The sequence below is a fragment of the Pecten maximus genome, chromosome 1 (assembly GCF_902652985.1).
Source record: "Pecten maximus chromosome 1, xPecMax1.1, whole genome shotgun sequence".
Classification (NCBI taxonomy): Eukaryota; Metazoa; Mollusca; class Bivalvia; order Pectinida; family Pectinidae; genus Pecten; species Pecten maximus.
The window spans coordinates 53709086-53734976 of record NC_047015.1 but is presented as its reverse complement, the minus strand read 5'-3'; the positions used below and the strand labels follow the sequence as shown (position 1 = coordinate 53734976).

Sequence of the window (25891 nt, the reverse complement as noted above, 5' to 3'; positions counted from 1 at the left end):
AAAAATTCAAATTTACGCCAATATGAATATTCATACATTTTCATTTCCTTGAGAACGAATTAGATTAAAGACACAGCTGTTTTTCAGATTATTTCATCATCATTTTCCATATTTGGGTGTATTTAAATTAAGTTGACAATTTTAAGAAGGAATTATTTTTCAGTCTGTGTTTTATTAGAAAAGAAATTAGATTAAAGCAACTTGTTAGTTTTAGAATCATTTTGGATTAACGTATCTTTTTTTCCCTGTAACTTAGGGAACAAAGACGTAATTTTCACTTCAACACCAAATTTATGTTGCTTGTAATTATAAACGAAATTTCACGGTTGAGTGATTGCAACAGACGTGTTGGCTGTTTGATTACATTATTTAGTAATAGTAGTAAATGGACCGTGACAATGATAGGTTGGTGCATGGCTCCGTGATCTCATAATGAGATGTTCTGTACCGTAGGGTTTTTAAACGACTTGTAACACATGATATCAATAGTCACCATTTTTCTGACGTATTAACATATTAACATGTAACACAGTTTATAATAGTTTGCTTTTAATGTGATCAGTTTATTCGGTAGAAGCGGATCAAGTTCTTGAACTTTCCAAGGAATTCTTTAATCAAAGCGTAATGAAGAAGCTGTAAAACTGATGTATTCAAAATTGGAAATGACCCGTAAATTCTCATTTCGAGGACAATTGAACCGCAAAATATGGATGTAATTTGTGAATGGACAGTGTTTGGATTATTTGGGATATATACCTGTGTGGTGTGCTGGGAATGTGATTAATTTAAATACAGGTACGTGTGAAGTATTACTCTTGTTGTTTTGATTTGTTAAGGCTTTCACAGCAAAGATACAAAAGAATTGGTCATGTTTGCATGGATCATGATTTATTTTTCAGTGGTATAGTTTTTGGGACAGTTAAGTTCTGAAGCAGGTACGTAACAACTATATATGTGTGGCAGAATTGGGCTGGATAAAGGTAGATCAAATGGTTAGAGCATCGATCTGTCTAGATTTTGGAAGTCCTGAGTGGGAATCCATGTCTAGTTTGAACTCTTTCTGTCCTAAACCTACGGAAGGTGGTATATATAGGGTTGTATGTGTCTTAATTTACCACGGTAGACGTGGTATATATAGGGTTGTATGTGTCTTACCGCGGTAGACATGTGGTATATATAGGGTTGTATGTGTCTTACTGCGGTAGACATGTAGTATATATAGGGTTGTATGTGTCTTACCGCGGTAGACATGTGGTATATATAGGGTTGTATGTGTCTTACCTCAGTAGACATGTGGTATATATAGGGTTGTATGTGTCTTACCTCGGTAGACATGTAGTATATATAGGGTTGTATGTGTCTTACCTCGGTAGACATGTGGTATATATAGGGTTGTATGTGTCTTACCTCAGTAGACATGTAGTATATATAGGGTTTTATGTGCCTAACCTTGGTAGACATGTAGTATACATAGGGTTGTATGTGTCTTACCGTGGTAGACATGTAGTATGTAGTCTTGTGTGTCGAACCTCAGTAGACATGTGGATTATATAGGACCTGATGTGTCTTACTTCATTAAACATGTGGTATATATAGGACCTGATGTGTCTTGCTTCATTAGACATGTGGTATATATAGGGTCTGGTGTGTCTGGTCTCACTAGACACATGGTAAGTGGTGTCTTCTGGGCTAAGAGCTTTGCTGAATAAATGAAGTGTAACTTGAGTGGGCTGAACACTGATGTTTGTCTACAGTTATGAGGTCCCAAGTTCGAGTCCCACGGTCTGGTCGTTGCACTTAATGTTTTGTCTTGCAATAAGCCCACCCCCGATTCTTCGGATCAAAGTTCGTATGGTAGTCCCCCAAGGCTCATTTGATACAGGATGATATACAACCACAGGATGTAAGTTCTTGCCAATCAATATTCCACTGTATGATTGTAATATTGGTTACTGCAAAATCGAGGGACTGATGGGTACGCTTTGTCTATTGTTCTTTGCTTAGGGAGTCGTGGGTGGGGATAGGTGGTCGGGTAGGGGTTGGGATGGGTATTAGGGCCCTGGGGTGGGGATGGGTGTTTGGGCCATGGGGTGGGGATGGGAGTTTGGGTCCTGGGGTGGGGATGGGTGTTTGGGCCATGGGGTGGGGATGGGAGTTTGGGCCATGGGGTGGGGATGGGTATTGGGGCCCTGGGGTGGGGATGGGTGTTAGGGCCCTGGGTTGGGGATGGTTGTTGGGTCCCTGGGGTGGGGATGGTTGTTGGGTCCCTGGGGTGGGGATGGTTGTTGGGTCCCTGGGATGGGGATGGGTATTGGGTCCCTGGGGTGGGGATGGGTGTTTGGGTCCTGGGGTTGGGGCATCAACAAACACCAATCCAAATTTCTTGTTGGCCGACTCAGACTATCAATATTATAGAACTGTTCTCCACAGTAAAGGTTACAGGCCGCATTTAAAATACACAGGAAATTAATCATTGATTTAGCACTGTTGATACAGTTTCAGCCAGTTATTTCAAGCCTTTTGTATGTAAAATTTTGTAAAAAATATTTAACTACTCGTAAGCTAATTGTTTGACCACCATACAGGTTTGAACACAGGATCTGACCATGTTATGTTCAAATGACTCAGGATTTTATTAGAACAAAGGAGGTAACTGTGCGTTACCTGATGTAATTGTCGGTTAAATGTGCTGTGTTGATTGACAGGTGAAATGAACAAAATACAGGTAAACAGCAATACAGGTAAATTGATGTCGTTCATATGAGTCATGAATCGCCATTGTAAGAAGGTCAACACACCTAACAATTACCTGATAAGGATAAAAAAAATTATATATTTTTCAAGATAAAGCCGTAAAATTGACAGCTTACAGGGAGGACCCCAATGATTTTACGATGATTGCTATTTTTCTACTCTAAATATTTTCATTGGACTAAATGCTTTATCGACAGAGCTTAAAGTGATAAGTGGTTTTTCAACCCTCCATTTTCTCCCTATATGCTTATAGTTTGAGATTTATTCACCTTCCATTTTGTACCTACATTACATATACTTCAGTTTTGTTTGAAGAAATGTTGACAAACTGGTTATATTTAATGGACTTGTGTGAATATTTGGTGATTTATGTAAAAATTTAATCGTTTTATCATTTTTATTTAGCAAACAGTTTCATTTAACCATTAATATGTGATCTTTCATGAAACATCGTGGTACACATTTAAAAAAATTATATACATTAAACTGATGTTAAAGTTGTGATTTGCATGAAGAGTATATTTATATACACAGATTAGTGATAATCAGTGTGTAGCAATATTGAAGTGGTTAAGAAAAATGAAATTGCCATATTAATGGCGTCAATCATTTCAGGCATATTGTGTAGACATATTTCTCATCATCATCATCCTTTCTTTAGATTTTAGCATGTCACCATTACACGCACAAAATTAATGTGTGTATAATTGTAGACTCAAAAGGATCTGGCAGTTAAGGATGCATGCTACCTTAATTTGTTTACCTTCTTTTCAAAAGAGTTTTACCATATTATGGAAGGCTGTCAACTTAGCAGGGTAAGATCAAATCAGCTATGTCACGATTTCCTAAATAGATTTTAACTTAAAGTTCAAGCCTGATAATTCATTTAAGATTACATCTCTGATCCAAATATTAAGTTCAACGTTACTATTTATAGACTACTGCAAATTAATTACATTAAATTACATTAAGGAAGGGCATAATTAGATTTTGCAGTTTTATGTTAAATTGATTTATATATTGACATGTTCCATCATTAGGGGATGGAGATATTATTGCAAGTGATTATGCCCCCGCCATGGAAATGGTGGGAGGGGGGTGGGCATATATAGTGTTACACATGTCTATCCCGTCCCACGTCATGTCCCACGTTGTGTCCCACATTGCGTCCCACGTTGCGCCCCACGTCGCATCCCATGTCACGCCCCATGTCACGTCCCACGTCACGTCCTGTCCTGATATAATGTAACTATCTAATGCTGATGCGATCCTCACCAAACTGTGTTTTGGGGTGTCAAGTGGCAGTGGGGGCATTTATGTGTTACAGAATTTTCTAGTTTAGTTTGTTGTAAAATGAAAAAATGAATAAAACTGTTAAAACTTTAAGATACTTTTATCAGGAAAAGTCAGTTGATTTTTAACATGTGCTGTGTAAAAATTATACTTAAATACCTATTCATAAAATGTGAAATTATTTGCTATATGGATTATTTTGAATAAAATTACTAAAGTGAACTATGATATATAAAATTTTAACATTTTTTTATCGTAAAAGTAATAATCAATAATTGTTAACTCCATATATGGAAGAGTGTTAAAAAAACATTTAAAACAAATTATTTTATGTGACATCTGGTTAGTTAAATGCTTTTAAATTAACTCATCATGCTCTGTGTTGTGTTTGGCGGCTGTGAGTTTATCACATTTTTTTTTCCATTTAATTTCTGTTGATTTTGGCATTAACGTCGTAATATCTGTCATCGCCAAAGTACATTGTTAGTTCGATAACTGTCGTACGTAGAGAATTTTAATAGCTGCCGGAACATTTCAATCATTTTAAAAGTCATAATGCATATAGGTCTTCTCTGCAGGATGAATCTAAATTGAATCTGCTAGCAGCCGATTTTACGAATATTTCGACAAAGATTTTACTTTTAAGGGAAGATTTGCCAAGTTTATTGCGTAATTTTTCCCAATTATGGTTTTCTGACTTGAGTTATCAGTGCAAATTCTGGATCAACAAATGTGTTATTGGAAATGTTAAAACTTGTAGTGCATTTTTATTTAATAAGCACCACATCCTGCATTAGGCATCAGAATAAACAAATTAATTAATTAAATGATAAATAAATGACTAAGAAAAAAATAAAAAATTTGAATTTCAACTTTTCAACAGAAATATAAAAATGGAAACTAATTCAAGAAGATATCAAAACATAAAGGAAAGCAGCATGATCACTGACCATAAAGTGGTGTCAAAAGTGGGTGTGGAGGGGAAGGAGCATGGACCGCATGTGGCACCCGTTTTAAGTGTTGGCCACAGTATTTGATGGTTTCTCAAGAACTGGATTGACAAATTTTCAATTGAATTCAGCCTCTCCAATAGAAAAATCTAATTTATGCATTGTATTTGTGAACAGTACATTTGGCTGAGGTAACCGCTGGGTATATGTTTAACGTACAGCAATTTATCGGATGATAAGCCCATGTCTGGTAATAAGCCCACTCTGTCGATTGTAGTGCAGTAAAAACCCTACCTAATGATATTCTTTGCCCTGTAATAAGCGGCCTTCCCCAATTTTCTGTGAGTCTAGGTTTATATGTGTTGACCTAGGCTTATTACAGGATAAATACGGTACATATAAGAATCTAAATGTTTGCTTTTATTATTGATTAGAAGAGACCAGATGAACAAACAAATCTGTTGTATTTTGAAGATTTAATCCTTTTGTGTCCAGCCCCCGTATTTACCCTTTGGCTGTACATCTGGTCTTGATGTGTGAAGGCTAAATTGGTCCAATGATATTAGTCGTTATATACCTGCAGTCATTCACGCTGACAGCTGAAGTTCGATTCCGAACAAGTTGAACCGTTTTGAAATGTGCATTTCAATCTATTGTAGAGATCATGAGAGTAGCTTATTCACAAATCTCTCACTTATGGGCACAATACTAACTGCATGCTTCCTATTGATTTTGATACGGAGGATTCCTCTTGGGCCTTTTGGATATCATATTAGTCTGGTTATAAAACAGCAGAGGTTCTAGGTTCAAATCCTGGAGGTAATATTTTAAATAGGAAAGACCAGTTAGAAAATCCTTGTTTAAGGACTGGAAAATTTTAGAAAAAAAACTATTCGCTTTTGGTTTTACAAACATTCAGCTGTTTCTCTTATAACATTTAGGATCTGTTAAGTTCTTCCTCCGAAGCGGAATTTAATGTCGCCCTGAAAAATCACTGGCTGGCGCTTCTTCCCATTCAGCTCGAGGGAATTTTTGTATCTCATTCACAAGAGTGCAGACTAGTAAATGAGAAGTTTAATTCTTAGTGGAGACATTGAAGAAATAAACAGTCGGGTACTTGTCTCAGAATTTATGCCTTTAAAGACTTGTACAGAGAGATTATCTAATTTAACTATATGTCACACTCTACAACAGAGAATATTTAAAGGTAAATTATCTTTATTGTATCTCATTTCAAAAAGATTTTCACATATAAGAACATGAAATGTGTCTCTTATAACTTTAACTCTTCATAAATCACTTGTATAATTTGTTATGTAACATATACCCTTAACTCTAACACAAAATACATAATTTGTAATGTAACATATACCCTTAACTCTAACACAAAATACAGGTATGATGTATAAGGTAGCATATACCCTTAACTCTAACATAAGTAACAGGTACAATGTGTAGCATATACCCTCAAGTCTAACTTAAGTCACAGATATGATGTGTGAGGTAGTGTATTCCCTTAACTCCAACATAAGTCACAGGTATGATATGTAAGGTAGCATATACCCTTAACTCTAACATAAGTAACAGGTACAATGTGTAAAGTAGCATATACCCTTAACATAAATCTTAGGCATAATTTGTAATGTATACCCTTAACTCTTATGTAAATCACATGAATCATTTCAAAGGTAACATATAACCTTAACTCAAACACATATTACCAATGTAATGAGTAAGGTAGTAAGGTAGCGTACACCCTTAACTCTTAAATCACATGTATCATTTCAAAGGTAACATATAACCTTAACTAAAACACATATTACCAATGTAATGATCGAGTAAGGTAGCAAGGTAGCATACAACCTTAACTCTTAACATAAATCACATGTATCATTTCAAAGGTAACATATAACCTTAACTCTAACATATTATTAATGTATAAGGTACCATACACCCTTAAGTCTAACAAAATTCATGTATCATTATTGGTTTACATCAGTATTTGGTAACATGTAACCTGAAGTTTTATCGATATCATAGATATGAATATATATATTCAAAAGTCAAATATCAGATAAAGAGAAATTCTTTAAACTTCACAAGCGACTGATCTTCCTGATCAGAAATTATTACATCACATCTTAATCCTATTTTCATCTTTTACCCTGGAGATATTAATGGCCCTGTCTTATCAAAAGCCTAGATCTGCTATGGTTTTTCACAGATTTTACTTTGTATATCTATATATAACATCTACCTTACAGATTTGATCTGAACTAACCCATTGATCTTTTGATCTTTTTACCTACAGCAATTTTGATGTCCTTCACTATACATAGAATTTGTGTAGTCATAGTGACTTATTTTATTTGATTTTAGTTTTATTGCTGTGGATCTTAAATGAAAAAAAAGTTAAAATTTTTTTTTTTTTAGAAAATCTTTAACAAGGTGTATCGTAGAACAGGATCTATACTTATGATTCGTATATATAGCTAAGGTACAATTTTTTTTGTCATTAAATTATGTGAAGCACCATGTGTAGTGTCCATTTCCATATGAAATGTATAAAATGACTGCATGTCAAGATTTTTTAAAAGTGTGTATGATGTGACAACTTAACGGACATCTGTTGCATTGATTGATTTCATAGTGACGACAGTTACGTCCATTTCAGCTCACATCAGCAAATTCTTAAATAAATAATAAAGAATAGACAATTCATATTGAATTCAAATTAATATTATCAATATTTTTGTGATAATTAAACATGCCAGCGGATTGTACAAAAGAGGAGTAATTAACTCCTACTATACAAATGTAGTGATATATAGTACATGTTAAATTAGATAAATAAAACTGCTGTTCTTCTAGGACTCAACAGTGATGTTAGGGACATCATACAGCTGTTTCGTCCTTCTAGGACTCGTCAGTGATGTTAGGGACATCTTACAGCTGTTTCATCCTTTTAGGACTCATCAGTGATGTTAGGGACATCATACAGCTGTTTTGTCCTTCTAGGACTCATCAGTGATCTTAGGGACATCATACAGCTGTTTATGTCCTTCTAGGACTCGTCAGTGAGGTGATAGGGACAGCATACAGATGTTTTTGTCCTTCTAGGACTCGTCAGTGAGGTGATAGGGACAGCATACAGCTGTTTTTGTCCTTCTAGGACTCGTCATTGAGGTTATAGGGACATCATACAGCTGTTTCCTCATTCTAGAACTCATCAGTGATCTTAGGGACATCATACAGCGGTTTCGTCCTTCTAGGACTCGTCAGTGATGTTAGGGACATCACACAGCTGTATTGTCATTCTAGGACTCATCAGTGATGTTAGGGACATAGTACAGCTGTTTCCTTATTCTAGGACATGTCAGTGAGGTTAAAGGGACATCATACAGCTGTTTTTGTCCTTCTAGGACTTGTCTGTTGGTGAGTGATGCTGAAGGCAGAAAATGTGTGAATCCAGAAGGGAAGTTAGGGAAAATCCTCTCGTTATCGCAGCTTAATTAGTGACGTTGAGGAGGATTTATCGAGATTAAGCAAAAATCCAATGGGGTGATTGATTCTACTTTCTCTTTAGTAGGACGCGCCCTTTAGGGTTCAGTTAACTTTGACGACGAGTTCATGGGATTCACACATATGTGGACCGGCTTATGTACTTTTTTCTCTTCAAAATGAGTCACAGTTGCTGCACATTGGAGCAGAAATGCTTTGTCAGCCACGAAAACCTGATGCTATCTAAAAATAACAAAAGTATCATGATATACAAACAACTAACATGTTTTGAGTCGGAGTTCAATCACCTCTCAGCCTTTTCACTCTCAGACTTCATACTGAAAATTAAATTTTATCATAGTGCATTGCAGATGCATAGAGTCAGAACTAATCAAATCAACTTGACACTCTTTCCTGTATAGTAGATTTTAAAAATAAAGTCTTTTTTCAAGCATTAACTCTTTTGGCACTCGCAATATCAAGTCCTAATTACCATTTTTCTTTTTTTTATGGAATATACCCTGTGAATATACAATTCTGGATTTTGGTTGTTGGACAACATGGAGGATGGGAGTTTGAGACCTAGATATTTTTCTTCAGCAAGACTTCTCCATAGGATTTCTCTTTACTTGGGAAATTTGAAAATATTTGGAGGGGGTCTTTAACATTCCTGTTTTTGACAAAAAATCGCCAGTAAAACTGTTTCTTATCCATCATTTTGAAATGTCTAATTAGCAGTACACCATGCATGTCGATCAGTTAAAAAATGTAGTTTTTTCGTCTTTTATTTCAAAATGAGGTTTATAATGTGTTCAAGACTTTAAAGATTGAATGCACATATTAAAAAGCCGTGAGAAGTTACAAAAAAAAAAAAAATTTTAAAATTAACTTAACTGTCTTTCTTTGATTTCTAAACTGCATTTTAAATAAAATTGTCTAATGTTCATATTTCATGTTCTAAATTCTAAAATGATGGGATTTTTCCGATGTGTTTAATCATTTTTGAAATAATTGTACTGTGAATATCAGAGCTTTTATTTGTTTGTTAGTAGTACTTTATGATTTTAAAATTTTATTGTCGTGCTTGGTCTTGAAGATAACAAATTTGTATCTGATATATTCGTTTCATAATGTATTTGATGAGCTACAAGATGGAGCTTGGTGGAGCCTGGCAAGTAATCTAGTTCTTGTGTGTGACTTCTCAACATTTATATGTGAAGGAAGGCTTTTATGAACAAAACACATGTCGGTTCCGCATTTGTTGTAGAAAATGACTAATTTTGTTTATCATTGCGACTGCAGAAGATCATTTTGATAATGTCCCTTGATGTTTCCGAGTCAGACTCTGGTAAACGTTTGTCTGGAGTTCATTATTGCACAAGTTTAGGTACAGATCGAGTGAAAAAACCTGCACATGACCAAGATTTCCTGCATGTGAAGTTATGTTGTATTTTAGCTGATTTTATTGCTCCATAGACTTGCAAAATGGAACAGTTTCCTGTAATTGAATGATTTCCGACATTCAGAAATCCCGGAAAACATGTTCCGAGTTTTGTTAAACCCAAGATAGTGTATACTAGGCCAATTAAACCCACGGTTTCTATTGGTTCAACAGGAAAAGAGAAGATAAAACGTACTGAAAAAGATCTATGTGATTAAAAAGCTTGACGATAGGATCTGTTTCTGATTTAGCAACTATTGTTGTCTCGTTACCGAGTAATTGAATTCCAATCTTGTGATCTTTATAAATGTCTTTCGCACGAAAAAAAAATTTGAGTTGGATCATTACAGTTTAATATTGATGCCTTGTGATACTCAGCCCGTTTACTTACGACGGCACTGACTGCTATGCAATCCTTTCATCGACTCCACATTTCATGCTGAATATTTTCTGTATCGGTTCAAAACATCTTGTCAATTTCGTCAATACTTTTTAGTATCACTTGCAAATCTGTTTGGTGGATTTTTTTCATGATTTTATGATTTGTCTTGTGTTAGAAAAAAAAAGATTTTGTTTGATTTTATATTTGTTTACAATGGTTTCCGAGACAGATATTGGAGGCAGTGAAATGATACAACTAGGTCTCTGAGTCTCCGATAATTACTTCACATTTGATTTAACGATCAAGCTGTAATTGCCTCTGAAAACTACCAATGATGTACACCGTGACCTAAAACATAATGTTTGTACCGGAAATTTGTCGTGAATATAGACAATGTTTGCTATGCAAAATCAGTAAAAAATTATCTTTAAAATCAGGGCTGTTAATTGGTTTGTTTTTGGAAAAAGTGATTTAGAACAAAAAATGGGAGATGTGTATCAAGCCAGTAAACTACCAGTGACCATTCATTACTTAGAGAGTCTGTCTAGAAATCAGAGCTCCCAGCCCGATTTGCATATGATCTCTCCTCTTAGTTTAACTTCATGTTTGACCTTCAACCTGGTATATTTTCACAGGTGAAAACATTTTGTTCTATATATAGATCTTATAGTCTTGAATCTATCCATTGATGGACCTGATATTATTCTCACTTATGACCTTGACCTGAGATTCATGATCCCATATACTCCCATTAAATAGTTGTTCATGTATCTGTACACGATCGATGCGCTCATATGTTTGACCTTTGACCTTTATTAGCGATGTTTCTGCTGGCAATTTCCATTATAATTTCAATATATATATTTTTTTGGCATTTAATGTCCTAGCTTGCAATGTTCAGGATCATAATAAGATAAATATATTTGTAGGAAAACATTCAATTACAGAAATAGTTCTGTATGACAGAAAAAAAGGGTTTAAGAATTGCACTTGGGGCTGAGCAAATCCATTTTGATTTCTTTAATGTCCCCGACAGTTTTAGACATAGAAGAAAACCCCTTATTCTGCAGTGGGCTATAGTTAGAGTTGCGTATAATAAGCTTGCATGCCTCCAAAGGGCAAGTGAGCTATGCTATGGTGCAGTGGCCATCATCCTAATGTCGTCTGTCTGTCTAAAGTCAAATTTGGCCTTTAAAAAATTACTTCTCAAAATCCAATAGGCTTAGAATCATGTTATTTGGAAAGTCTGAGGAAAGAAATGACCTTGACCTTGAACCATGCCGAAGGTAACAGGAGTGAACTTTATTAAAACAACATGACCTTGACCTTGAACCATGCCGAAGGTTACAGGAATCAACTGGGTTAAAACATATAAAAAACTTCTTTTGATAAACTGAAAGGCAGAATATCATCAGATGATCAGTGAATACCAATTGAGCAATACAAGCCCATTGGACTTCTTGTGATAGTGAGATACAGCAGGTTTGTCCTTCAAAGGAGCCTGCATGGGTGCTATCACAAATAACCCAGGACAGAATGTATGACGAGCTGGGAAATATATAGGAGGAATATTGACGAGTGACAATGCCATTTGACTGCATGACGATGGAAATAATTCATCTATTGGGCCTCTTCAACATGTTGAGGATTTTGATTCTGATTTGAGCCTTTGAAACCTTCGCTATGCTAAGTCGCTAATTCTAGTAATTCTCTTCCGCCCCGTGAACATTTCTGTGTCAACGTGTTCATTTAATGCATAAAAGTTGACAGCATCTGCCATGTTTGGATGCCTGTTGCATGCATCTCATCTGAATATTGGCATTCAGTAGACTTTCCCCCGAAATGGTAATTATTTAAAAGTGGCTTATTTTTTTTCCTTTTACAGCTGAGAAAAGAATTCTTCTTTATTAGATTATTTCTGTAAAAAAATCAATACAACCAAAAATATTTAAATTTTTTTCCCTCCTCTTTTGTAATTGCAGATCCAGACGCCATCACAAGTAGACCAATTTTCTGGGGAGACCGATTAGATGGTCGTAATATCAATTACATAGATAAAGGTAAGCTTTTCATGTACTAAATATTGTTGTTACTGCTAGATTATTGGTGCTGTCACTGTTAATTTTTTGCCTGTTTGAAGATATTTTTTTCAGATGGGAGATACGAGTTGATCTTTCGGATTTGAAGTCAGTATACAGACAGACAGATTGAAATCGTCTGTTGTCATCGCTGTCGGTGTGAAACTTCGTATCATAATGTCAGTAACTTTTTGACTTGCCAGTCTGTCTGCCAAGAGAATGTCCCATTACGTCAACATGCCAAATAATTCATTGTGAAATTCATTCTAATACTCAGCTATCCTTGGTATAAGGAAACAAATGTCTGGTTTTACAAATTGTATTTAAATTTACAACAGAATTTTTGTCCCTGTAAGGTATATGATACCAGGAAGCATACACCCTTAAGTTTTTCACTTGTCACAGGTATAATATGCAAAGTAGTGTATACCCTTAAGTTAATCAGATGTTACCAGGACTCAGTGTATTAATGTATTTAATTTACATGGTAGCATATACCCTTAAGTTAATGAGATATTACAAGGACTCAGGGGTTTAATGTGTAAGGTAGCATACCCTTAAGTTAATCAGATGTTACTTGTTGACTCATTGTTTTAATGTAATACAATGTGTGAAGGTAGCATATACCCTTAAGTTAATCAGATGTTACTGGGACTCAGTGTTTTAATGTATATGATGTGTAAGGTAGCATATACCCTTAAGTTAATCAGATGTTACCAGGACTCAATGTTTTAATGTATATGATGTGTAAGGTAGCATATATCCTTAAGTTAATCAGATGTTACCAGGACTCAATGTTTTAATGTATATGATGTGTAAGGTAGCATATACCCTTAAGTTAATCAGATGTTAATTGTTGACTCAGTGTTTTAATGTAATACAATGTGTGAAGGTAGCATATACCCTTAAGTTAATCAGATGTTACTGGACTCAGTGTTTTATGTGTGTAATGTGTAAAGGTAGCATATACCCTTAAGTTAATCAGATGTTACCAGGACTCAGTGTTTTAATGTATATGATGTGTAAGGTAGCATATACCCTTAAGTTAATCAGATGTTACTGGGACTCAGTGTTTTTATGTGTGTAATGTGTAAGGTAGCATATACCCTTAAGTTAATCTGATTGTTACTAGGACTAACTATATGAAATATAAATATAAAAATTTCCATGATATCTGAATAATACGGTGATTAATCTTGCTATATTGGAAAAGGTTCGTAATCATTAATTGTTTTCTGGAATATTGGCGCGGAGATTAATGGGGATGTACAACAAATTGAAAGATACTGTCTTCAGTGACTTCACGACTTAAGATTATGCACACAAATTTTTTTTTTTACCAAAACTATGGAATCTTTTAACTTTGTTGGATAAACATGTAAATTTGTTGTTAATTTTAATTTAATTTTTTTTTTAATTTAAAAAAAAAAATCTTATTTAGCTTGTATGATAATGTAAATATTTGTCGAGCTAGCTTGTTTAATTGGTGCAGGACTTCAATTCAACAGATCAACACATGGAACACATAACGGGTTATACACAAACTAATTGTACTGCCCTTTGTATCTCTCAAACAGTGTTGAGGAATATACTCCCAATCAAAATGCAAATCTTTACTCCTCCGAAAGTTTAATTTGCGACCAACTTTTAATCAGTCAAATAAAAGATTCAAGGGATTGTAAAATGGAAAATACAATTAAAAAGACGTAAATTTAAATTTTAAATGTCAGAAATTATTTAAGGAATTGGTGATTGAAGTGTGGTGCCTATATCTCAATATGGCTTCTGTGATGTCTTTTCTCTGAGTGAAAATAAGCTCGAAATTTGCCAACAAAGACTGCAAGGCTGGGCAATATGACAGAGGTCAACTCTTAAGTGGTAGATCGGTCAGTTTGCATGTTTTCGTATCTGAAGACAGGAAGTGAACCGGAAACAAATGACCGATTGACCAGTACACAGAGGAGAAATGTCTGGCAATTCTTTTGGAGACATGGGAATGACCAAATCCTATAACACTCTCACAGATAATTGGGGAGATGCTGAATTTCTTTCAAATGGAATTTTAGATTTATATAATTCTGGAACACATGTATTTTTCAGCTAATTGGCATGTACTGCTTATTAGAAACTTGTGGTTTCTTTGTTTTTTTCTTTGATTCGAAATTAAATTTGTAAATAATCAGTATCCCTGCAGCTAAGTGGAAAGATGCTGGAAGGGGTTAAGTATAGACTTGTAACAGTAAAACAGTAAAATTAGTTTGCTGGAACTTGGTAAGGATTAGCAGTGTTGACAAGGATTAGCAATGTTGGTAAAAATTAGCAGGGTTGACAAGGATTAGCAGTGTTGACAAGGATTAGCAGTATTAGTAAGGATTAGCAGTGTAGACAAGGATTAGCAGTGTTGACAAGGAGTAGCGATGTAGACAAGGATTATCAGTATTGGTAAGGATTAGCAGTGTTGGTAAGGATTAGCAGTGTTGGTAAGGATTAGCAGTTTTGACAAGGATTAGCAATGTAGACAAGGATTATCAGTATTGGTAAGGATTAGCAGTGTTGGTAAGGATTAGCAGTGTTGACAAGGATTAGCAGTGTTGGTAAGGATTAGCAGTTTTGACAAGGATTAGCGATGTAGACAAGGATTAGCAGTATTAGTAAGGTCTACCTTTCCTGATACCCCTCTTACTTAATTAGACTGTTTAGATTTTTTGTCAAATATAGATACAAAAAATTAATGTTCTCAGTTCAAGCTGTGACTATGTCGTACCTAAAATCTCATTTGAGCTTGGGTCAGCAATCTTACAGGGATTCATCAACATTTGACGGTAAAATGTTGACCTAGATAATCTTTAGTATTTGAATAGTTTACATAAGGATGACTATTGTGGTACCTCCGCCTCCCTGAAGGTCTTTGGTCAGGGCCCTATTGTGAAAATCCTTAAAACGATGGGATCACATTCACTACTTTAATTACAAATATACAATCCTCGGATTTCCTTGGAACCAATTTTGTACGCCAAAATAGGATCTAAAATGTATGTAAAGGATATATATTCTGGCAAATTAAAGAAACTCGAAAACAGGAAAATGAAGTACTGGACATGTTTTGGGCGTTCTTAAGGTCTCAATATAGACAGAGCAATTGCTATTAAGATGCAAGCCTAGTATTCTGCTCAACAGGCGTTCGATTATCCCCCTGAGGTTATGACTGAGCTGTATTTTTCTTAGATTTCACTTCAAAGAGAGTAGACCCGTTAATAATTGAAAGTCATTAACCCTTAGGCTGCTGGACAGAAATCACTTCTGCCATCTGTCCTGGAGAAACTGAAAGCCTTTGTGATAAAATTTAACCTTATTTAACGGTCTGTAGACTGTATACACATAGATACAGTATGTAATTCACTGTTCAATATTCCGGAAAAATTTCCATTTGTGCATAATTGGTTGTTGTTGTCGTTTGAACAGATGCTAAAGTTTGAAAGTTTGAAAGCTGCATAAATTTTTTTTTTTTATCCTGGTATGTATTTTGCTTTAAAAAAAATCTCATTTATAGCAAGAATTAAAAAAAATGAAATATTTCAAATTATAATTAATTTGTTCCAGAATTGATAGCACTTTTAAGAAAAATGTACTTATCATGGAAAATAAGAATAAATTAACACCTTGTAAACATCAACTAGAATTTAAATCATGTAAAATTAAAAGATTTTTTTTTTTTTTTTTTTGAGAAAATTAACCTCATTACTTCTGACAAAACCTATTAAACAGCATAAGTGTCTTCATCGAATACATTTCCCTAAGGCATACACTTACAATGTGTACTTCTCAGCACAAAACATAATGCAGATTTATGTTTCTCAACATATATTGATCTGTTTTAAAAGTTTTATCTTTAGCCGATGACTAATGCTGAAGGTGGAGTTGTCCTTTCGGTGTGAAGTTCGGCGGCTTTAGAATGTTTTAGAAACGGGGGTATCACATAATGTTTGATGTCTTCAATTTATTTGTATCAATGATTAAAAAAAAATTGTAATATATAAAATTAATCTTCTGTGATAGCTTTGCTGTTAGTAGTTGAATAATTGACAAATTTTATTTGCAGAATCCCCCGACCCCGCTGACCCCCGCGACCCCCGCGACCCCCAACCCAGCCCTGGTAGTTCTACACACACAGACTACAGTATCATCTGAAATATTTTGACCTACTTTTACCCTAGATCTTGATAAACACCACAAAACTACTTCACTTTGATGGTTTATTTTTACGCCCGTGCTCTGGGTTTGAATGACATGCTCATTTGTAACTTTGGAGAATCCTTTATAAATTTTATTGGCTCATCATGACTTAACTCGGAATATTTTGCGGAAACTTGTTTTACGAGGTTGGCAATATGTTACGTTCAGGAAGTAATGGAGGATGTTGACAGGAAGCACTATCTGGACAGTTTTTCTCAAATACGATCTCGTATAAATTAAAGTCATGCTTATGCGTAGGTCGGTGTGACATTTTATTATCAACGGGTTTAGAGTGAAATAAATTCATACTACAGTAAATATTTTGTCCTTTCTATATATAGAAGCACACACGACAACCAATGTTATTCTTCTGACGAATAATTAGGAAGTGGACAGGATGGAGGTCGGTGATGGAAGTCTTTTCTTGTCCAGTTTCTCTGTTCCTCGTAGAAATGAGAGGCAGCTAAGTTAAGGTATGGTCGCCAGAGAGGGCAAAGTTGGATGGTATGTGAATGAAACTTGGAGATAGACAAAAGTAATTACAGAGTTGTAGGCCTTTTGTTTTTTAATTCAACAAATTTCATTGCATTAAATACACAATACGATGAATTAGATAACATGCAATGTCTATGTCCACTATAGAAAGAATGAGATTGGTAAAGAATGGGTCCGGGAGAATTTGGACATGATTAGATTATATGTCCATCCTTGTGGGCTAAGTTTCACAGGTCCTTGAGATGATGGAAAAATATCTCTGGGTTGTGATAGAGCATACTCACTTTTCACAAAGAGGGACAGGGTTCCATAGGGTTGTGGTATCCGGGTAGTGCAGTGAGAGGATACTCACTTTTCACAAAGGGGGACAGGGTTCCATAGGGTTGTGGTGTCTGGGTAGACAGGTGGACAGGGTTCAATTCCCGATAGGACGTGAAAAGGCATATAGGAGCCACATGTCTGACCATGCATGTTGGTTTTCCCTGGGCACTGCATTTTCCACCCATAGTTAGACCCCTCAAACACTTCAATCCGGACCAAGAGTGATTGATACATGCTTGAATAATTTTTTGCAGTTATAATAAAATAATATCAAATTTATAGTCATCAAGCATCCTTAAGGTTGATGATCATTGTCTGGCATTGGTTCTAAGGGAAGATGGACACAATTAGGGTATATGGCTTGAAAAGGATTCCTACCAGACATTAGGTTCTAGGAAGAGACGGTAATAAGTATGAAGGATTTTGAGTGAATCAAGATGGACACGGTAAGTATGTCTAGATTGAGATGAGTGGTCAGGAAGTGGTTGATGACATAGAGTGTTGACACAGACTATAGCTATTATCTGTTAAACTGCTGTCTCAGATAATAGACATATTCAAGTCACCATGTTAAGGAAGCTTAACACATTTAGAAAGGGAGATAACTCATGCCTAAAGGTATGATTAACCTATCTATTTAAAATGTAATTTTTCAAATTATACTTTTTAAAATGGTGTATGTACTCATAATTCATAATTGTTCCACAACTTAATTAGCTCACAACTTCTATTTCCAACAGAATTTTGGATAATTAAACTTAATCAAAGTCATTAATGAATTTAAAAGTTGTCCTTACTGAAAAAAAAAAAAGAAATTAAAATTGGTTTGCTATAATGCCAATATTTGTAGTATTTGAGATGGTTGATTTCAAATGGAACTTAAAATCAAATTTATTTCTCAAATAATTATATTTCAATCTTTCATATTCTTTTAAGAGGTTTCATCTTTTTATGCCTCTAGGTATCCTAATTAAAGTGTTTCTGCTGGTTTCTTTAAATGTTTCTATTTCAGTCTGGTTACTACAACATGCAACTTCATTTGCTCAGCAGTTGATCATGGTATAGATATATTGGTTTTCTGTCCATAACAGTTCATATTTCATTTATAAATCTTACTTCACAGATTACAATAACACAGTTGAATTTAATAGCCTATTTTGAAAGGCTTTCGTCCAATTTCAAAAAGATGTTTTGTAAAATGTAATAGGTATATATATGCTTGAAGGTTTCAGTGATTTTAATGAAAAGAATGAAAATGGCAGTTCTGTGGCCTTGTAGACCTCAGTTGGTGTCATTTTTATGACACTATAACCTTTAGTAACCCCAGTTTGGTTTTGGTGGCCTTGAGAGCCTCAATCTGCGTATTGGTGGCTTCAGTCCGTTTTTGGTGATAGCTGTTACTTCTGATGACCTCAGTTTGGTTTTGGTGGCACTTAGGTGGCCTCCGTCGATCAGGCTTCGGTTGCGTTGATGACATCATTTTGCTCTTGAATTGTTGTCTTTGGTGGCCGCAGTCTGGTTTTGATGGCATTGGTGGCCTCAAACTGGTATTGATGTCCCTATTGGCCGAACACTGGTTTTTGTGTTTAGGGATGGTTGCCACAGTCTAATTTTGGTGTTTTCAGACTGGTTTTGGTAGCACTGTTGGCCCAAGTCTGTTTTTAGGTACCTGAGAAAGTCTCTAGTGACCTATTCTAATTGCAGTTTTTTCCTTTGTCGTGTATCATGCATCTTGTGTTGTCTGTGATCCTTCGTGCATCATCCGTCCGTAAATAATTTACATTTTAGATTTCTTCTTCAAAACTTCTTCAAAACTGCTGAACCAAATTCAATAAAATTTGGCAGGCAGCTTCCATGGCCAAAGGTAATTGTGATTTGTTTGGTTCCCACCCTTCGCTTTTTCCAGGGACTGTGCAGTTGGGCCAAAAATGACTGGTTCAATTGACTAAAAATTTCAAAAATCTTCTTCTCAACTCTTCTCAAAATTAAGAATTTCACTATCCTGGGGTCTCACATTTAATTCCCCCTTGGGAGGGGGTAAACTTAACTATAGTTTATTGGGAAATCATATTTTTGACAATCATTCATCATTTCTTATTTGTATTGGAATCCATTCTAATTTTAACATTATCAGCATTGGATGACAGTTTGATGGTGTACAAATGTTGGCCCAACAAGCCCCAAGGGGCTGATGGGCGGGGTCAAAAAGGATTAAATTGATAGAAATATTTCAAAACCCAGGTGATCATTTAGGCCCATGGGCCTCTTGTTTTTTATGGGAAGGTTTCCATAGTCTGATTTTGGTGGACTATGTCAAGTTTGATGGTCACAGTAGTCAATTAGTCAATTTGTGTGCTCAAGGTTAACTTTGAATGGATGTATACTAACTAATGTTAAATCTTTATTCATGGTTTTAAAAACAGTCAAGGGATAATCTATGTTTGTCTTTAGGAAGATTTCCAAACATCTGTACGAGTCGGAATCTGTGAAAAAGAAAAATGTATTGTGAGAAAGTCAGGTGACTGTTTGACATGTATGTTTGTGAATATTGAGAAAGATAGAAATGGAATCAGTTGTTTAAGAGATTGTCTGTGTTCATATGCCTCGTACATTCATTCCAAACTGTTACTTATCTCGTTTCAGAAAATGGGGGAGGGAAGTTTTGTGGATATTGCTGAATTTACAAAGATAAACTGATTTCCCAGAAGGCTCGTGGTGTTTCAAATGATTGATGGTGATTTTTGGTTCTCCTTTATTTTAACTTCCATGACAAGAATTTACTGTGCATTTTGGAATGATTTGGAAGATTCGGAAGCTGTCTTCGGCAATTTTCACCTAAATCTTCATATTCTTACATTAATTTGCTTCTCCTTTAAAAAAACTTGCTGCAGAAAAGACACTTGTGGGCCAACATAAAATTGAAATCCATTTTTCCAGGAGATCTTGTTTCTTTAAAACTTGTAAGACTGATAAATTTTATCAACTTCTTCAGGGAAAGAATTGGATACAAGGTAACAATGAACTGATCGATGACGGTAACATTTTACACGATATCAGGCAGTGTTTGGCAATGTTCTAATCATTCAAGTTCTGCTGTCTGTCAAAACAGTTTTGAATAAATTTACGTGATCGTAAGACTTGATATGTCAAGATAAGAATCTCCATACGTTTCATCAGTAACTGCAACTTACTTTCTTTTTCAAAACTGTAAATTATTCGGAGAAGGTCTCATGAGAGCTGTTTTGAATATTGGCATATGCATTATTAAATTCAAATTGACATTTTTGTGTAGAAAATGAAATTTTCACCTCGTCTTAAATGCTGTTTGTATAGTGATGATACGAAAGTTGTACATTGTGAAATATGTAGTACATACATATATTCATATGTTATATAGCAGTGTAGGAAAGTAATTTACTATATCTACGAGTGATATATCTCCCGTGCTGGGATCGATACACTGCTCCAATACAGAGTTGTTCAACATTTGCTCAATTTCAACTTACACAAAACACATGTGGAGGAAGTTTGAGATAAAAAATTCAAATTTTTTTTTTCAGTTCTACTAACTGATAATGAAATAATGTTTTGTTTTTCATGTTGCTTCGTAGGAATGCCATTTGATCAATTTTTGGCCATCTGTGAAATATTAAACTGTTTTAAAAGCTAATAAAAGATTGTAAAGCAACTTGAATGTAGTGTTTAAGTTTGTAAAAGATACTTGCATGCATTCGGAAGCTGTTACTATTAACTGTCTGTGGACTAAAAAGTATTGAACTTGAATAAAATTTCATTTTAAGGCATAAACACCTTTAATAGATTAATAAATCCTAATTTATATTTTCATGATATTGCAGATTTGAATTTTTGGCAGTACATGGTTAGATTCAATAGCTTTCTTGTTATCATGTTAGATCAAGGTCATTTGTTGGTGTTAGGGAGGTCAGAGGTGAAGGTCATTTGCTATGTCATCTTTTAAGTCAGAGTAAGGAAGGTGAAGGTCATTGTTGTTAAGTGTTTAAAGAGTAAGACTTTGTGACATTAAGGTCATGGTCGATTTGTGTTGAAGGGTAAGACTTTATGAGCTAGCTAGGTTATGGTCATGGCCATTCAAAGAGTCAGACAAAGTGAGGCCAAGGTCGTAGCCATTTAGTGTTTGAAAGGTCAGACTTTGTGAGGTTAAGGTCATGGCTGTTAAGTGTTTGAAAGGTCAGATTTGTGAGGTCAAGGTCATGGATGTTTAGTGTTTGAAAGGTCAAATTTGTGAGGTCAAGGTCATGGATGTTTAGTGTTTGAAAGGTCAGACATTGTGAGGTTAAGGTCATAGCCAATTAGTGTTTGAAAGGTCAGACTTTGTGAGGTTAAGGTCATGGCTGTTAAGGATTTGAAAGGTCAGATTTTGTGAGGTTAAGGTCATGCTGGCTGTTTAGTGTTTGAAAGGTCAGATTTGTGAGGTCAAGGTCATGGATGTTTAGTGTTTGAAAGGTCAGACATTGTGAGGTTAAGGTCAGGGTCATTTGGTGTTTGAAAAGTCAGACTTTGTGAGGTTAAGATCATGGTTGTTTAGTGTTTGAAAGGTCAGACTCTGTATGGTTAAGGTCATGGCTGTTTAGTGTTAAAGGGTCAGACTCTGTGAGGTGAAGGTCATGGCTGTTTAGAGTTGTTTGTCCATCCGTCACTTTTCCTTGTTAACACTTTCTAACCTTTATTTATCAACAGATTTTCATGAAACTTGCTACAAATATTCTAGGGCACAAAAGGTCAAGCAAGTTTGTGTTATGGAATTTTTTGATTATTTTTTGCATTATAATGTCCTTTTTATTGCAAAATATTGGCATTGTGTAGAAAATGCAAAATAGTTTTCTATTTCTTATTCAATTCCTCTAAGATTTTGTTCACTACAACAAGAAGCTATTATGTTCACCATACATTAGGGTTTTTTACAGGCCCTTGAACGACTCTACATTTTCCAGTGGTAGCTTTTCCAGGGATGGGCGTATCATGCTCCAGCTTGTAGAGCTATTGTTAAGGTTAAGGTCACTGTCAGCTTTTATTCCGCGTTTTATCAGATTGAGAATTTTTAGAGTGATAAAGGGATTTTTCCTGCATTTGAAGACTCTGAAAGTATCAGATGAAGGCCTTACTTACGGGACTAACAGGTTCTAAGTAAAATGTGAGATTTTATTTCAATGTAAGGTTTTCAGGAAAGTAAAGATTTCATTGCTGAAAGACAAGGGTTCAACCATTGGAAATGTAAGGCCGCGAATTTTCCATCAATATAGAGATATATGGGCCATAAACTACTGTACACATATATCAGTTCAAGTTTATGCTGAATTTTCGAGCATCAAACTTCTCACTTAAAAAAAAAAAAAAAAAAATCTTCGAAAAATCTTCATTGAAACAAAAAAAAACAAAAAACATTTTTCTAGGTTTAGTGTGGAGTTCTTAATGCATTTGCATTAGGAACTGCTATAAAGATATCTTCTGTGGAAAGTGATTCCTTTTAAGGCTATATGCCACTTTATTGCAACATGAATCTCCATTCCAGAAGAGTTCCGAACTAGGAAATGTGTTATATATATTTTATGTCTACTGAAATTGGACTTAATTAATTAACTGAGTAATTGTATGGAATGTATGGAAGACTTCTGATGAAATACACATATATGGAGTTGTCTGTGGTAGTGACATCATCGAAAGATCCTTCCTTGTTGTATTGCTGCTCTATTGAGGTACGAAAACTCCTGTTATTTCTCATTTGTTCAGGTTCTTTGTTTGCAGCTCTAAAATGCAGTTAAAGATATCAAATATTGATAATCAATTTCTGTGGAACGTCATCAGTATTTCTGTCCTGTGGTAGAAAATATCCATTTTTAGTCCTGATGTAGCACTTGTGAAACAAAGAATACTTCTGCCACTTTTATGAAATGTATGTCGTTTTCAAAGGAAGACTTATTATCTTTTTGATTAATATGGAATAATTTAAAAAGAAAACAACATAAAAAGCAAAAGAGATATATTTAAAGTTGATTTTGACATAGCTAAAGGGAGATAACTTTTTATATTGATCACTTAAGGGAGAAAAATCTCTAAACCTATCACTGAATGCACCGAAGGGAGATAAATAAAGGGAAATAATTCATTATACCAATCACTGAAGGGAGATAACTCATTACACCAATCCCTGAAAGGAGGTTACACATTATACCAGTCACTGAAGTGAGATAACTCTTAATACCATTCACTGAAGGGAGATAACTCTTTACACACAAACCACTGTTGAAGCCAGTAAAGAATACAATAATTAACTGCCAATAAATCATTGGTAAAGTTTGAAGGGGAGATAACTCTTTGCCCAAATTTCTGATTAAAGATTCAGGAAGGTAATCCTAATGCAAGTATGGGTATATTATGTGAGATTAGCCTATAGCTGTGAAGATAAATGTCTGAATAATTCTGATTAAATGCATTTGAAGAGGATGAATTAGAAAATGAAAGATGATAAGATTCAATAAAAATATAGATATTCAGCAAAGCAGAAAGTATAATAAAGGCAGAAACATAAAATAAAGTTTTAATTTTGATTTTTTGAAAACCAGGTTTTATTGCAATTTTGTAATTACCATTATTCAGTCTTAAAGTAAAGGAAATACTCTTAATAAAGAAAAATATTGTGTATTAAATAGATGTAATGCACATTTTGAAATAAAATGGAATTAACTTTCTCATGAGCCATGTAAAACGTTGACTGCAATCTCAATATATGGAGGTTATGTAATGGAAAGGATTAGCTTCTGTAACATCTAAATATATTTTGACATTTAGTCTTTTATAATTTATATATAAGTAATGAATCATAAAGCCATTCTTAGAAAGTTTAATTATAAAGCAGTAATTTTTTCCTTTCTAAGGTGAATTGATGTTATCACATGACTTAAATTCGGCATTATATTCTGTTGTTGATTGTTGATCAATCTTCCCTTAAAGCTTTGATCTATTTTGTGTTTTATATCTCCATTAACCTTATTTCATTGGCTGTTTTCTTTTTCAGCACTCTTATTTCATTGGCTGTTTCCTTTTCCAGCACTCTTATTTCATTGGCTGTTTTCTTTTTCAGCACTCTTATTTCTTTGGCTGTTTCCTTTTCCAGCACTCTTATTTCATTGGCTGTTTTCATTTTCATTTCTTTTATTTCATTGGCTGTTTTCATCTCCAGTTAGTTCTCTTATTTCATTGGCTATTTTGTTATGCCTCTCCCCTGTGGTATACTTGTACAGCCAATTCTTTTCTATTTTTGAACTAATTCTACATGGATACTGTTTCTTCTACAACAAACTCACCGTCCTAATTCTGCATGCTCCTAATCATTTTGTGTCGTCCGTTTTCTTTGCTGTCTTATTTGTTATAATCTTGTAGAAATCCTTCATATATCTGATTTCACGTTTTCTTTTCATGCTTTTTAATCTTCTTCTGCTGCTTTGAAATTGTTTATTACCAAACCTTTACTATCATATAAGTATCTAATTAGTTTTGTTTATTGATCGGCATGTTAAGAGTACAAAACGAAGCCTTAATGAGGTTTGCCATTGAACTAATACCTACTTTTTCATTAAAATGTTTCTTGGGAAAATAATAAACTCCACACCGATGTCAATAAAAACTATAGGATTAGGAAATTTAGTTTTCTCTTTTAAGCAATATAACTACAAAATCTAGCTTTTGGTATTACTGTTTATTTTTTGGTTCTGTTTGCTATGAATTGTGGGATTGCTTTCAAATTTGATTTGGAATTTTTTCCTCGTTGCTATGGTAATGATTTGTCAACATAGAGTAGTTGAACAACATGATAACTTTATATTTGTCTATCTTTATGGGAAAAGCTGATTGGATTTTCACAGAGATAAATATCAGAGACTGCCAATCGCCATGGTTACCGAGTACACATTTCTCTATATTTTGTCTTCCATAACCTGAATGTTATTCTGCAATATTTGTATTTAGGAGTTTCTACTTCTCAAAAAAAAAAAAAAAATGAAATGCTGAAACATTTTTATTCTTAAAAATGATTTGAAAATTTCTTATTTATATGTAACGCCCCTTGTATGTTGTTCTTCAATGAAACCTCCATAAACCAACCTTCCAATGTATAAAACCTCCATTTAATGCCAAATGATTATCACTATACAGTAAAATCTTTAGTCATAATAAGATGAATTCCCTCTGATGTTTAAAACTATGAAATGTTTAGACTTACGTAAATATAAAGATAATGTGCATGTACTTTTCAGAATTACATCACAGAATATACGTATATGTTTCAGTGATATATACAATCGGAGCCCAGCATCTGTTATTATGAAGTAAATTGTTTGTCATATTCCTCGAAACATCTGTCTCCATTGTATTTTAGGTGGCGGATGATTCACCTACATGTATATAT

The 25891-nt window shown here is 34.6% G+C and overlaps 2 protein-coding genes across 2 annotated transcripts in view; one reads left to right on the top strand and one right to left on the bottom strand.

The window, feature by feature from the left end:
• Nucleotides 1-25891, top strand: part of LOC117337952 (cadherin-23-like) — a 184808-nt gene that overhangs the window by 40100 nt on the left and 118817 nt on the right. The window contains 1 exon segment of the mRNA XM_033899111.1: nucleotides 12304-12381. The gene's annotated coding sequence lies outside the window, so the exon portion shown is untranslated.
• LOC117318774 (arp2/3 complex-activating protein rickA-like) lies at nucleotides 1987-24661 on the bottom strand. Its single transcript, XM_033873758.1, has 3 exons — nucleotides 24474-24661; nucleotides 23069-23234; nucleotides 1987-2400 (listed from the first exon to the last, which is right to left on the bottom strand). The coding sequence occupies exons 1-3, from the start codon at nucleotides 24659-24661 to the stop codon at nucleotides 1987-1989; spliced, it is 768 nt and encodes a 255-aa protein (XP_033729649.1).

Bases quoted from the DNA above. Each gene is read 5' to 3' on its own strand.
- LOC117318774 (XM_033873758.1), bottom strand. From the start codon at position 24,661: ATGAAAACAGCCAATGAAATAAAAGAAATGAAAATGAAAACAGCCAAT. The intron at 23,235-24,473 runs GTTAATGGAGAT...ACTGCATTTTAG, and splicing joins AAAACAGCCAATGAAATAAG to AGCTGCAAACAAAGAACCTG. The intron at 2,401-23,068 runs GTTAATTAATTA...TAATATTGATAG, and splicing joins ACATTCCATACAATTACTCA to TCTGAGTCGGCCAACAAGAA.